The sequence below is a fragment of the Drosophila navojoa genome, chromosome X, assembly GCF_054131105.1.
Source record: "Drosophila navojoa isolate 15081-1374.11 chromosome X, UAZ_NAV_1.0, whole genome shotgun sequence".
In the NCBI taxonomy this organism is placed as follows: Eukaryota; Metazoa; Arthropoda; class Insecta; order Diptera; family Drosophilidae; genus Drosophila; species Drosophila navojoa.
Window position 1 is genome coordinate 22,331,323 of NC_142895.1, and position 15,259 is coordinate 22,346,581.

The 15,259-nt window shown below is 47.3% G+C and overlaps 1 protein-coding gene across 6 annotated transcripts; it reads left to right on the top strand.

Moving 5' to 3' along the window:
* Positions 1-195: 195 nt before the first annotated feature.
* On the top strand, positions 196-14,135 carry east (enhanced adult sensory threshold). Of its 6 annotated transcripts, XM_089263769.1 has the most exons (8): positions 861-1,149; positions 3,815-7,436; positions 7,511-7,715; positions 8,608-8,844; positions 8,907-9,382; positions 9,437-9,606; positions 9,670-11,023; positions 11,069-14,135. In XM_089263769.1, the coding sequence occupies exons 2-8, from the start codon at positions 4,032-4,034 to the stop codon at positions 12,482-12,484; spliced, it is 7,263 nt and encodes a 2,420-aa protein (XP_089119895.1). In that variant the 5' UTR covers positions 861-1,149; positions 3,815-4,031; the 3' UTR covers positions 12,485-14,135. The 6 variants fall into 6 exon arrangements, with proteins under 6 accessions (XP_089119893.1, XP_089119895.1, XP_089119894.1 ...); XM_089263767.1 differs by lacking the exon at positions 861-1,149 and adding an exon at positions 196-448 and having other exon boundaries at positions 9,670-14,135; XM_089263768.1 differs by having other exon boundaries at positions 9,440-9,606; positions 9,670-14,135.
* Positions 14,136-15,259: the final 1,124 nt, after the last annotated feature.

The following is a 15,259-nucleotide window of genomic DNA, read 5'->3' on the forward strand; positions in this document are numbered from 1 at the left end:
TCATCCGTTCCAAAGTACTTTCGAGCTTGTGCCATATTTCAATCAAAATATAATTTCATATCCCATTAAAACACAACAAATACGCCAAAATAACACAAGACTAGACAGTCCCAGCAGCAACATCGGCAATATCAGCAACTGAGGTGGCGGCGGCGGCGGCGGCAACAGCACTAACAGCAACTGTTAAAGAAAATCAGCTACAAAAGCGATATGAATAAATGAATTTGCATACTAAAAGGCACAGCGAAAACTCAGCAACCACATCAGGCCGATCGGAGAACATCTGAGTATTGTATGCTTGAATATGTGCCATAAGTTTCTTGAAAGTCTTAGTTTTAGTTTTATTGCTACCCCCAGCCGAAAACGAAGCGCTTGCTCTTAACTGTAGTCCTTGCAGTCGATGTCGTGCAGCAGGCCAAAACCAGCAAAGCAGCAGAGCACAAAACGAGTAAGTACACAATTGTTGAGTTCACAGCGACTTGTGCGTGCCCTACATTTACAGTAAGTTGTCAAACTTTTTAAATCTGTTGTCAAAAACTGCTAGCCAGTGCGAGAAAACATACGTACGTATGTATGTGTGTCTAAGGCATATTCCATAAATGTTATGCTATAAGTAGAAGCTGTCATACGATATATTTCGATATTATTACATTCTCCAGTTTTGTGGTTGATTAATTACGCAAATATTGCGGAAATAATTAATTTTGATCCTTTGAAAGCATACATTATTCGCTTTCAAGTAGGGTATAAATGTATCTCAGAGATAGTACTTACATGTGGTCGAGTCAGAGTCAGCGGCGAATACATATTTCGCCGCTTTGACGACGCTCTCTTGTTCTCTTGTCCGCTCTCGCTCTCTTTGGCGTGTTGTGCGCTGCCATTTTGCCTTGTTATTTCACTTCGTACCGTGTTTGCGTTCACAACTCTGTCGGTCGGGTTCTGCATTTTATTTTATTATTATTATTTTTTTTTTGTTTTTCTCTGCTTTGGATTGTGCAGTTTTTTCGTACATTTGTATATCAAACTGACCGCGTTTCCATCGACTTTGAATTAATTAACGATTGCGGATTGATTTCGGTACAATTGAATAACAATAAATGCGGAAAATTCGCAAATGATGCGAAGGCGACTCTGAAAAAAGAGAATTAAGTAAGTATCGTCGTTGTGGCTATGTGCCCGCTGTGTATGTTGGTGTCTGAATGTGTGTGCATGTGTTGCTCGGGTGTGCGTGCGAGAGCTGTTTATGTACATGCACACATACATCGAAATCTTCGCAAGTATGCGTATATGGCAAATCATTCGCAAACACAAATGCTCCCATGCATAATTAAAAGAAAATTCAAAAATCATATAAACAGTCAAAAAACCAAAACGATTTGCCTAAAAATATCAAATCAATGCTATCGGAATAATTTAATTTGCCAATTTATTTATGACCAACGACCTAACAAGTAAATCAACTGGTGTACCCTTTTCAAATGCTGCTCTTCATCTGTGGCAGGTGAATCTTCTGTGCAGCTGCGTAACCCGGCCACCTGCAAGCAGGTTTAGCCTTCCGGCTTAAATAACATCTAGGCGCGTTTCTTGATTTTGAATTTTTAATAAATTTGCAAATTCAAACGTAATGTAACCCAACGAATAATTAAAGAATTTTATTCAAATTCAAAATATCTTAAAACGCGCAAATTTGTGGCTTCAGTGTGACCAAATATTGTAAAAGTAAATCCTTAAATTGTACATTTTCAGCGCAAAAGCAAAAAGGCAATTGATCAACAAAGTTGCCAATTTTTGCAATTTATTTGTTTACATACTTTTACGATTGATTCATTTGTGTTTCTTAATGTGAAACGATGCGTTTATAAATTTTTAGTAAATATATCAATATTAAATATGTTATTTTGTAGTAATCAGCCTGGAAATTTTGGGTTTTTATCTGACTACACCTCCTTGGCCATTTTCTCACTTGATCTAGCCGTGATCCAGTTCTGCACGATTGCGAACACAGCACGTGCATTCCTCATAAAAACTGATAATTCATATCCTTCCATGACATGTACCCAGCATAAAGTTAGGCAAATGCATTTTTTCAATGGTTGTAGATTGCCTGTCAGTGATCCGCTCTAATTTGATTTTATATTTGCAAATGTAGCAATTTTCGCAGCCATAAAGCATCGAAACGGTGAAAAATCAGATATCGATGTGGTAAACGATACTCTTCAGGCTATCGATATTTTTACCCCTACATCTCTGTGTGCGGCAACGCTGTGCAACAGCATAAAAGTAGAAGCCAGATTTGATCGAACAAACATTTTAAACAAATATAAACGGCTGTTCTTTCCTATTTTTTTTATCAACTCAATTGAAAGTAAGAGTCGGAAATTTGATAATCGAAAAAAAAAAAAAAAAAAACAAAACGAAAGAGCATAAAATAGCTTACAGAGGGCCGAATGCCCGGGACCGCTGCCGATACGTGCCCGTGCGCTTATAAGTGTGTTTACTACAGCATTAAGGCTCAATTCTGTTGATTCTATTTTTTTTTTTTTTTGCATACCCCTGGTATGTATGTGTGTGAATATATGTGTTCTTTTTTTTTCATTAATATGTATACTTCATTTTGATTTTGTTATTTGCGATTTGCTTTTGCTTCCTTTATTCGCTGTTTGTTGTCGCTGTCAATTCTGTTTCAACTTCCACCGCCTTCGTTGCAGAGGGTGGTGGCGGCTTCGGCTTGTCATTTTACGATGAAGAGCACAGTGCTGCGTTAGTGTACGTGAGATTGTGAACATCGTTCCCACTAAATTTGAGTGTGTGTGTGAGAGTGACGTTAAATCCGTTTTGTGCTCTGTACTTGTGTAAGTGGAAGTGGGAAATGGAGGCAGATTTTCTCCTGTATTTATGCTGCTGGTGCTTTGCTTATACAATTGCAGCCCAAGAATTGCACACGCCAGGCGAAGGTCGTGTTTTACGTGCTCGAGATTTTCGCTGCAAATGAAAAACAGAGTGCCCAACTGTGCTGTGCATGCATATTGCCAACAACAATTTAACAAACCAACAAATTTAGTTACTCTCTCGCCAAGTGCGCTCTGTGCTGCCCTCTATTGGCAGGCAACGCAAAAAAAATGGCGCCTATCATCTCACACGCGCGTCGTCGCTGCGTTTATTGCGTCCAATAAAGTGACAGGATCAGCAGCCTGAATGCTAATCGTGTTTCTTTTACTTTATTATTATTATTATTATTTTTTAATTTATTATTTTGTATTTATGTGTAAGTGTGTGTGTGTGTATTTTGTTTGTTTTCTTTTGTTTACTGTGTTGGCAATTTGTGCTCGGTTAAGTTGGTGTTGACAGCGACGCTCCAAATTCGCTTTCTGCCAATGAATTTGTTGCGCTCACAATTTGAATGCCTGTATACTCTGCGCTCTCAGTAGCTCCAAATGTTAGTTTTTTTTCATGCGGCCCCAGCTGCTGCTGATATTGTTGTAGTTATTGCTTTCAAACTCGTTTTGCTTTTTGGCTACCATTTGTGAAGGAGGGGCATCAAATGTTGACGGGGTGTAATTGCGATATGTATGTGCGCGTGTGTGTGTGCATATAAATATTTTGCAATTTTAACACAGCTCTTAACACGTTTCCCTTTCCTGTTCCTGCCGCCTGTTGCCTTGCGGGGTTACAGATCTTTTGTAACGTTAACATGGCGTATGTGCAATATTTGTAATATTAACTGTAAATTGAGAAAGTAACTGATATTCAATCAACGTTTCATGTTTAGTTTGTAATTAAATAATATGTATGTATTTATAACAATATTTCGCAGGTAGTCAACAAATGGGACCAAATCACAACGACTTAAAGTGTGTTAAAGTGCAGCTAGAGACTTTCAAGATTCGGTCTGAGCAGGAACAGCAGCAGCAGCTGCAGCTGGATCTGGTGGAGCAGCCGGCTAGCAACGAAGCTCAAGCATCGTCAAAATAGGAGCGTCGACATCATCGACTGCAGCGTCACCAGCAACATTGCCCAGTGACCGCTCGAGGATGTCGGCGCGTAAGCCACTGGCAGCAGCATCGGCAGCAGCAGGGGCAAAGGTGGATAACAATAATGCACCGCCAGCAGTTGAGGTAGTCGTGGCGCAGGGCGAAGATGGTGCAGCGGCGGCAGCAGCCACAGGAAAAGACTCATCAATAGCTGCAGCAGCACACAATGAAGATGCAGCTGAAGCTGAACCGTTCACGGACAAGGAACCAAGTTCTGAAAGCGGAACACCAGAACGATCAGACGAACCCTCGCCTCTGGTAACGGAATGCGGCACCCCGCGCAGAGTCTACTCCGAGGCTCTGACAGGAAAGAGCGTGCGCCTTACACGGCATTCGTCGCCGCTGATGTTGTTCAACTCGTCGCCCACATCCAAGCGGGAGGCACGCGACGCCACTGACTCTGGACTGACGCCGATTGGCAGCGATAGCGATGAGCTGCCCAGTGGTAGCGGCAGCAGCCAGAAAACCTCGTCGCAGCTGCCACGTTCACGCAAGTCGATTAAAGAGGTAAAAGAAGCCAAAGAAGCAGCCGCTAAGCCAGCGGAGGAGCTGCTGGTCAAGGAGGAGGAAGCCAGCGATGCCATTGACATGCTCGAGCAGGAGGCGGCCAACGAGCCGAAGGAAACAAAAGACACAAAAGACAATGCCAATACCAATGCAAAGCCAAGCGATAGGGATAGGGATAAGGAGAAGGAGAAGGACACCAAGGACTGTAAAGAGAAAGATAAGGAGAAGGAGAAGGAGAAAGAAACCACACCAACGCCTACAACAACTACAACAGCCCCAGCATCAACTACGTGCAATCGCGTTACACGCAAAGCGCACGCACAGGAGCTGGCGTTGGCCAACAACAACAATAACAGCAACAGCAAGAACAACACACGGGTCACCCGCAATCGTCGACAATCATCGACGGTTAACAATGAGCCCGCGTTGCCGGCGCGCGGTCGTCGAAAAAAGCCCGCTCCGCCAGAGCCCAAGGAGCAACAGCAGCACCAGGTGCTCAAGCGGAAGCGCTCGGACGATGATGCCGAACTGGGTCTCAAGTTCGCCAAGGTCGACGTCAAGGTAGAGGAGGACGAACACGATGCTGCAGATGAGCCCAAGGCCACGTTGACCATCAAGCTGGAGCCACCGGACGGTGAGGAACATTCTGCTCAGAGCTCTCAGTCTCGCTCTGCCACGCCCACTGCGGCACCTACGCCCACAGCTACGGCCGCACCCACGCCCGCAACACAATCGGGAAATCGACGCGGACGTGGCAGGCCGCAGACGAAAGTCACGCCCGTCACATCGGCAGCCAGCACGCGTGCCACGCGCAACAGCAAAGCGGGCTCCCCGGGTCTGCTGCCAGTTGGCGCAACGGCGAATACCCCGACATCGGCGCCCGCCGAGCCAGCGCCGCCCAAGCGACGGCGCGTGGGATCGGCGAATCGCAGTCTGCTGGCCACCAAGGCCGCATCGGTTAGTTCCAGTTCGCTGGCCGCCAGCACGACGAGCGGCCCAGCTGGCGACGAGGACTCCAAGGACAGTGTGACATCGATCTCCATGGACGAGCACTTGCTAGCTGTCGAAGACATCAAGCAGGAGAAGGTAGTAAACGATTTCGAGGAGACGCTCGATGAGAAGAGCATGGAGCCAGAGTCGGAAGTGGCTGCATCCACATCTGCTGCTGCAGCCAATGGCATTGAGCCGCTGACCGTGGACATCGAGCCTGCTGCGGAGGACTCACGACAAAAGACAGGGACGGTGCCCGACGGCGAAGGCGACGCCGAAGCCGGGGCCGAGTTGATGGAGGATGGCAAGGCGCCGTCCTTGAGTCCTGAGCTGATAAGCGAAGGCGTCAGCGCGATTAGCGTTAAGCAGTTCTATAAGAAACCCGAGTTCCTGGCCAACAATCTGGGCATCGAGAAGGATCCCGAGCTGGGCGAGATTGTTCAAATTGCAAGCGAGACAGAGACGCCGACAACAACAACAGTTGTAGCTGTGGCCTCCACGGCTGACGAGGAGCCGGTCCCGGCGGAAGGATCTCCGCTTGAACTAGAACCGGAATCGGAGCTGGAGGATAAACTGAATGAGTCCAGCACAACGACCATGGATGAGCTGCGCGTTGACGAGAGCGATGACACGGATCTGGAGACGCAGAAGGCGTCAACGATAGCCAAGCCGGAAGCCGCTGTAGAAACTGCAACTAAAGCTAAGAGCTTGCCGAGCGAGCTGAATGGCGAGGCCAAAGAGGATGAACTGGCGGCGAAAGCTGACAACGATGTAGATGACTATGAAAGCGACATTATGGAGCAGCTGGCCAAGGAGGGCGTCGTCGATGCCAGCGGAAATGCGCTAAGCGCCAGCCAGCACAATCAAGAGCAGGACAAGGAGGACCTGATGACGTCCATTGAGGAATGTGATACTGGACCGGAGGCGGAGTTAGAGTCTGACTTGGAGTCGCTGTCAGAGGCGTCCAAGAAAAAATTGAGCAGGGAAATGCTGGCTGCATTGCACATTAAGCCCCTCACCGAGGAGCAGGAAGCGGAAGTGAATGCTGTAGCGGATGACGACACCGATATGCCATGCCTATCCGCCGAAGACTGCAGCGAGTATCCCGAGGAGAACAAGGAGAACGTATCCACGGCAACATCAGATGCGATTGCTGTTGCCGCGCCAGTCAGTCCCGAGTCCGTGATGGACATGGAGCTGGCCCTGAAAGCGGAGACGGGCAACAAGGTGGAGCAGGAGCAGCTATCCGAGCTGGATGAGGAGAAGCCGTTGACCGCCGTCGCCGCTGAACAGAAGCAACAGTTGTCCAAAGCGGAATCCAACGGCAAGCTGAAGCTGTCGCTGGACGGCGACGAGGAGCTGCGCCGCGAAAAGGAGCGGCACCTCCAGCACCTTGGCCTGCTCACGCACCAGGCCGCCGAACAGGTGCGCCAGGAATTCATACACACTCACACGCGTGCCGTGCATCCCCACCAGCATCAGCATCAGCAGAGCGGCAAGCGATCGGCGGGCAAGGGAGGCAGTGCATCGCACATCGAGTCGAGCGGCACGCTGAAGACCGTCATCAAGCTGAACCGCAGCAGCAATGGCGGTGCAGGCGGCGCCGCTGGTGTGCCAACTGGCACTGTGGTGCACGGCGCCGCCATCTGTCCGGTTGGAGGCACTGCCACGAGCGGCACAGCGGCTTCAGGCAGCAGCGGAAGCGGCAGCGGCAGCGGCAACATGGGCAGCGCCACACGCAAAAGCGGCATCGCCGGCAATGTGAGCAGCTCGGCGCACGGCGTCCGTCGCCAGTCGCTCAAGATGACATTCCAAAAGGGACGCGCACGCGGCCATGGCGCCACCGATCGTGCGGCCGATCAGCACGGAGCCCACGCCGAGGACTCCTACTACACCATACAGAATGAGGTAAGTCCGCTAACGGAGCTGTGGACCTTCAGATCATTGGCTAATCCCTTCTTAAATCTCTTTTCCACTTGCAGAACGAAGGTGCGGGCAATCGAAACAATTTGAATAATGCGGGTAACGCGGGACGCAAGACAACTAACCGATTTAACAACCATAATAACAATCAGCAGCCGCAGCCGCAGCAGCAACAGCAGCAGCATCAGCAGCAAAAGCAACAACAACAAACAGCAAAACAACAACACCAACAGCACAACAATGCGTCCTCCAAGAATTCCCTGGGTTGGTGGCCGAGCGTTTGTTTGAGTGTTGCATTTGTTATTGTTTTTGATTTTGTTTCTGTTTTTGTTTTTGTTTTTCGTTTGCCTTCGATTGATGCTCCATCATCCAACTATAGTCTAGTCTCTATTAGTAAATCTAACATTAGTCCTGGACTTGATATAAGTCTAGTATAGTCTCTATCTAGCATTCCCTTTAATACTTTGATATTAATGATATCTAGAGAACATAGAGACTAGACTAAACTGTAGTCTCTATTAGTTAAACTTGATATAGGTCCAAGTCTCGTATAAACTTTATTCGTAGATTCAGATTCATATCTACAAAGTATAGACTAGTCTTGATTAATTTGTAATTGCCTTCGATTAACACCCTCTTAATCAGATCAAAACATAGAGACTAGACTAGACTGTAATCTCTATTAGTTAATTTGGTATTGCTAAATAGTTGATCTAAGTCTATTCCCTGTTAATTAATTTGTTTAATTGCCTTCGATTAACACCCTCTTAATCAGATCTAAATATAGAGAGACTAGACTAGGTGTAGTCTCTATTGGTTAGTTGCTCATTTCCTAATAGTTAATCCAAGTCTATTCCCGTTTATTTAATTTTTAATAGCCTTCGATTAACACCCTCTTAATCAGACCTAAATATAGTCTAGTTTCAGCTCCAGTACCCAGTAATCGAGGGCTTAGCTGTGACTAACGTAACTTCCACTTAGCTCCCACTTTTCCCATACCAGACAATTACTTAATCAGTATTAATCCGCCCAGTTGGGGCTCTTCAATTGCTGGCTGATATTGGCTGTAACTAATTAAACTTTTTATTTAGTCTAACTTCCTGTAAGATCCTCCGTTCACATCTATATGTAAATACGTTTTGTTGTGTGCACACAGATTCATCGCACTCGGAGGGTCAGGGCGGCCAGCTGGAGCACGGCTTCTATCAGATGGTGAAGAAAGATGAGAAGGAGAAGATTCTGATACCGGAGAAGGCGTCCTCATTCAAGTTCCATCCCGGTCGCCTGTGCGAGGATCAGTGCTACTATTGCAGCGGCAAATTCGGACTGTACGACACGCCCTGCCACGTGGGCCAGATCAAGTCTGTGGAGCGTCAGCAGAAGATACTCGCAAGTAGGTGGCATGCGAGGGCTTGCTATAATTTTGGCGATTTACTCATTCAGTTTGCCTTGCAGATGAGGAGAAGCTGACTGTGGACAATTGCCTGTGCGACGCCTGTTTCCGGCATGTGGACCGGCGTGCCAATGCGCCCTCTTACAAGAAGCGCCTCTCCGCGCCTGGCCACCTGGAGACGGGTGCCGCGACTGGCGGCGGCAACGGCAACGGCAACAGCATGGATAAACATTTTGCGGGCGAAGCGACCGATGCGGAATTTGCCTCGACTTCGTCCGGCGCCGGCGCCGTCTCCGGCTCTGGAACGGCGGCACAACGTGCATGCGCCGTCAAGGACTGTGCTGATGCGGCCAGCCATTCGCTGCGGCGCAAATGCGTGCGCAAGAGCCTTAAGAAGTGCCTTCTCAACTTCGAGATACCGCCGGGCACCTCGAGCGTCTGGCTCTGTGAGCCGCACTACAACACGGTCATCCAGTCCTCGGGCTGTGTGCTGTGCAAGCGCCGCCTGGGCAAGAATCACATGTACCATATTACCTCGGTAAGCAACGATGTCAGGTCACAGCTCGGCAGCCCACTAATTTTGATCTCTCAGCAGGACACAGATCGCTTGGAGAAGGCGCTCAGCGAGATGGGTATACCCGTGCAGCTGGGCGTCGGCACCGCCGTCTGCAAGCTGTGCCGGTACTTTGCCAATCTGCTGATGAAACCGCCGGACAGTACCAAATCCCAGAAGGCGGAGTTTGTCAAGAACTATCGCAAGAGGTAAGAAATTGCTTTGCAATCGGATTGAAGTGATGTTCTATAACACGATAATCCATTCCGCAGGCTGCTCAAGGTCCACAATCTGCAGGAGGGCAGCAACGAGGCCTCCGAGGTGGATGAGGAGGATGCCCCGACTGCAACGGGCGCTGGCACGGCTCCAACTGCTGCATGTGATGATGCCTCCAGCGAGCTGCCCATGGTGGTAGACTATGACGGGCCCACCGATTCCAACTCGAGCAGTTCCTCAACCACGCCCATCGGGCATGCGAGCAACGCCAGCAAGCAAATGTCGAAGCTGCAGGCCATACTCCAGCAGAATCTAACTGCGGATGCCGCATCCTCTAATTCCAATTCGAATTCCAATGCGAATGCGAATACCAATGCCAATGCGAGTGCGGGTGCGGGTGCGAAGAGCAAGGCAGGCGCCGACATTTCGAATGTGCTGCGGGGCAATCCGAACATCTCGATGCGCGAACTGTTTCACGGCGAGGAGGATCTGGGCGTGCAGTTCAAGGTGCCGTTTGGCTGCAGCAGCAGCCATCGCACGCCCGAGGGCTGGACGCGCGTTCAAACCTTCCTGCAGTACGATGAGCCGACGCGCCGCCTCTGGGAGGAGCTGCAGAAGCCATACGGCAATCAGAGCTCCTTCCTGCGCCATCTCATACTCTTGGAGAAGTATTATCGCAATGGAGATTTGGTGCTGGCCGCGCACGCCTCCTCCAATGCCAGCGTCTACACGCAAACGGTGCGTCAACGCCTCAATTCCTACGATCACGGCCATTGCGGTGGCCTGCAAAGCAATGCCAAGGCACAAAATGCCAGCGGCAGTGCAGTGCCCGCCGATGCCGTCGTCAACGTGGCTGGCTCCTCCTCGTCGTCGTCGACATCCTCCTCACCGAATGCCGCCAACCCGTCAGCCAATCATGCCAGCGGTTCCAGCTCGCCCAATGCCAGCAGCGGCAGCGTCTTGGCCAGCGCCCTGACCGCACCTCAGGCCACTGGCAACAACAGTCACAGCGGCTTGGATCAGTCATCCTCTGGCCCACCGGAGCCCGTCATTCCATTGGTGGAGCTGAACGATGACGATGACGAGGACGAGGACATGGACAAGGAGGATGAGTGCGAAATGCTCCCGCTCGATAACCTGCGCAACGTCTCCGTGGACAAGCTCACCAAGCAGCTCAGCTCCAATGCGGTGACAATCATAGCGCGGCCCAAAGACAGCGCCAAGAGCTCGAGTGGCAGTGTCTCTGCGGCAGCGGCGACGCCAATTGTTACCGTCGGCGATGACTCGCCGGGCAAAACAGTGCACTCGAAGGATGCTCCGCCGCTGGTGCCCACCAGTGCGTCCAACAGTCGCAGCATACTGAAGACCAATCTGCTGGGCATGAACAAGGCGGTGGAGATTGTGCCGCTTGTCAGTCAACAGCAACAACAGCAGCAACAGCAACAACAACAGCAGCAACAACAACAGCAACAACAACAACAACAGCAGCAGCAGCAGCAGCCCAATCACAAGCTGCCCGCTGCATCCGGCGAGAAGCACATGGCCAACAAGCAGTTCGGCAGCCAGAGCCACAGCGACCTGCATCCACATCCGCAGCCACAGCAGCAGCAGGTCAAGTCGAAGCCACTGTTGGTCAGTGCCACGCCCACAGCTGGACAACCACAAATAAACCCGAATGTGGCGCTGCTGCTTAGCTCGCCGCCCGAATTGATTAGTTTGCAGCGACGACGCACGAGTGGCGCCGCCACTGCCACGGCGGCGCTGCCAGCGCTGGCCGGTAAGCGGCTGCAGCTGCCGCGTACGGGATCCTCCGGCACAGGCGTTGGTGGGCCGGGGCCCAGTGTGATAATGCTGCCGGACACGCTGACGCCGCAGGAGCGGCAGGAGAGCAAGAGCTGGAAGCCGACGCTGATACCGCTCAAGGAGCAGCACAAAGTGCCCAGCAAATCGCCGACGCTTTTCCAAACGGCCGACGGACGGCGTCTGCCCGCCCAGGTGCAGGTGCAGTCCGGCGGCAAGCCATACCTAATCTCCATCATTGACTACAATCGGATGTGCATACTGCGGCGCGAGAAGCTGCTGCGCGACCAGGTGCTCAAGGCGAACGCCAAGCCGAAGGCGAGCCAACAGCAGCAGCAGCAGCACTCACAGCAACAACAGCAACAACAGCACCAGCAGCAGCACCACCAGGCGTTGCAGCAATCGCAGAGCTTTGCTGGCATGAACAAAATGACTGCACAGCAGACGGCTCGCCAGCAGCTGCAACAGTTGCAGCAACAGCAGCAGCAACACAAGTATCAGCAGCTGCCCACGTTGCAGCAGGGAGGAGTCGGCACTGGCAGTTCCCTGCGGCTGGCAAGGCTCGCGCCCAAGCCGATGCCGCCGCTGAGCAATCCACAGAATTCCACTGGAGCTGGAGGAGCTGCTGGTGGCAATGCCACTGGATCGAATTCCTCGAACTTTCAGCCGCTGCTGAGCAATGCGCTGGCAGCGGCAACGGCGGCTGCCAGCAACAGCAGCGGCGCCGCCGGCTTGGACAGCAACAGCTCCTGGCTGTGGAAGAACTTTCCGGATGCCAATCAGTATCTATTGAACGGCGCCGCAGCCGCTGCAGCTGCGGCCAGCAAGCTGTCGCATACGACTGGGAAGCCGACGACGTCAACGAGCAGCAGCGGCGGCGGCTTAGGCACTGGAATCACATTCACCCTGAAGCAGCAGCAGCAACAGCAGCAGCAGCAGAAGCTCATCGACAACGTCATCATGTCCAAGATACCCAAAACATTGACGGTGATTCCGCAGCACATGGCCGGCGGCGGCGGCGGCGGTGGCGGTGGCAAATCAGCGGGAGATGCCGGCGGGCACAAGGACTGATGATTGGGCTGAGCGCCTGCCGTGAGAGATGGAACTCAAAATCCTGCCAGTGAAGGAAAGCAAATCGAACAGAAACTAATTTGCATAGGAGAAGCAAAAGCATATGCATTTTAAAAGATATATTACTAGGATAAGTTGAGCGAAAGAAACTGAGGTTAGATCACAGATCAGAGATCAGAGTCAGGGTGTTTTTCATTAGGCTTAAGACTAAGCATGTATTCCATAAGAATCAACCACAAAGGAAGCAGGAGAGATGAATGAAAGGAAAGAGAATATACAAAACTTAAAGATAGACTAGGCTTACGTATAGCATATACCACACACATATATATCTCTATATATATATATATATATATATATATTTACATATATACAGCTAGAGTTGAAAACTATACAAATGGATGCGAAAGAGAAGGAAAGAGGTGAAGAATTTAACGACAAACAACATGATGAAGCAAAAGAAATATGCTGTTACAATATTTATATATATATATATGTATACGATACATACATACATATGTATATATATATATATACTTGGTAGGATTTAGTATTATGTTATACGGTGTGTGTTTTAATGAATTAACCATGTGTTTGTTTTTTTTTTTAAGTCAACCTTCAAAGTTAACATCGTTACACGATAGATCCGAACAGAAATACCATACATAATAACTATTTATATATATATATGGATTTATATATATATATACATATTCTATTTTTTTATTAGATTTAGAGCACATTTAGGAGAGTAAGCGAGACGTTGAAAATTAACTGGGCATTCGTGTATTATAGATACCAAATTGCTAGTTGTTAGCATCCAGCATACATAATACTAATACTATATAGCTCTCATTAAACATATATAGGCTATATATAGATATAGATCAGCAGTTGCAAGGGACAGAACAAGAAACGGAGAGACAGAGGCAGAGAGAGAAAGAGAGAGAGTAAGGTCGCTTTCGCAGAACACAAACGAAAAGTTGCCAAAATGTGTTCCATTCAATGAGCATGCTTACAGCTTACACATAAATATATATGTACATATATATATATATATATACTCATTTAGCCAACAGTGTCGAAACTGAAATGCAGCAGCTGCGCTTGGGTTTCGCTTTTGTGGGTAGCGATCTCATTTGGGGCTTTTTGTTTGTGTGATCTGTCTTAAGCTCTCTGCATCGATTGGTTTCTTTATAAACATAACACAGCAACAACACAAATACACACACACACATACATACATACGCACACGCACACTTACTGACACACACACACACACACACACACACACATAACCTATGAAGAAAACTTAGAGTTAATTTTCATTTTAAGAATAGTTTTTTTTTTTAATTATTATTATTATTTAGTTATTATTGAAGAGAAAATGAGTTTTAAAAAAGAAATACCCAAGCTACATATAGAAATTATTTTTCAATTTTACATGCATACATACACACACACACACACACAGATATATATATATATATATATTAATATATATGTATATAAACACACACATATACATAAGTATAAATTTAATTTATGTTTCATTTCAATTATTATTTGTAAATATTTATACGCAGACATAAACACAAACAACAAAATACAAACACAACAAATAATCAATAAACAAACAACAAAATACATACATATATATATATATTAAACGAAAAAAAAAACCATTGCAATTTACATCGATTTCTGCTGTTCCGTTTCCATTTCGTTCTCTAAGACTAGGGCATAGGTATTTTGTTATCGTTATCGGCTATCCCTTATCGATAAGGCAACAGGACGATCAAATCAATTATCAAAACAAAGCGAAGAAAAAGAAAAACAATAAATCGCACTCACGTTGAAAGCTTTCAGAATGCATACAAAATAGATTACGTATAAGATATAGATCATATATATATGTATATATATATATACAGCATCTATATGTATACATATATATAAGAGAGATTCAATTGTTGTTGTTGAAAACATTGCAAATGTATTTATAAACATAGAAAAAGAAAACAAAAATCAAATTATGAATGTTGAGTATATTTCGGTTGTCGTTTAGCCTGCAAAAAGCAAAAGCAAAGAGAGTAAATGCATATTTATTAATAGACATAGAAACTATATATACATATACATAATATATTCATATATATACATATATATATACTTGTCCAACTGATGCGTCGAAATGTCATGGGTCCTACGAGCCCATTCAAATGGACCAAAATTGATGCAAACTTTGCCTTCACGTGTGCATGCGTGTGTGTGTGTGTGTGTGTACGTGTGTACGTCAGTATGTATGTGTGTGTGTGTGCCTGTATCATCTAATGCACTTTTATGAAATACAACTTGTATACAAATTTTACTTACGTTTAGCTATGTGTTAAATTCAGTTGAATAGACCTGTAAGCAAAGAAGGATCCCAATCAGCTGCGAGAACATTTTCAAAATAAATCCTATTTATATATGCTGGCTCTGTATATACATACAAATCCTGGTTTTTTTTCCCATTATTTTTTTCTTTTTATCTGAAATAAATTGAAAGCTGCGCGCGATTTTGTTGCACAGCAAATATCTACATAAAAGCCGAAAATTGAGTGAAATCTTTATCTAGGCCTAAGTCTCGGTTTGAGAACTTTTCAGCAACTATTTCAAACCGAGTTTCCAGTGAAAATTCGATGTCTTTTAGTATAGTCTACCTCCGGGCGCCTACAGCTGCTGAATCGTGAAATACATTTCGTAAGAGCTCGCTTGTATTTTCATCGTATC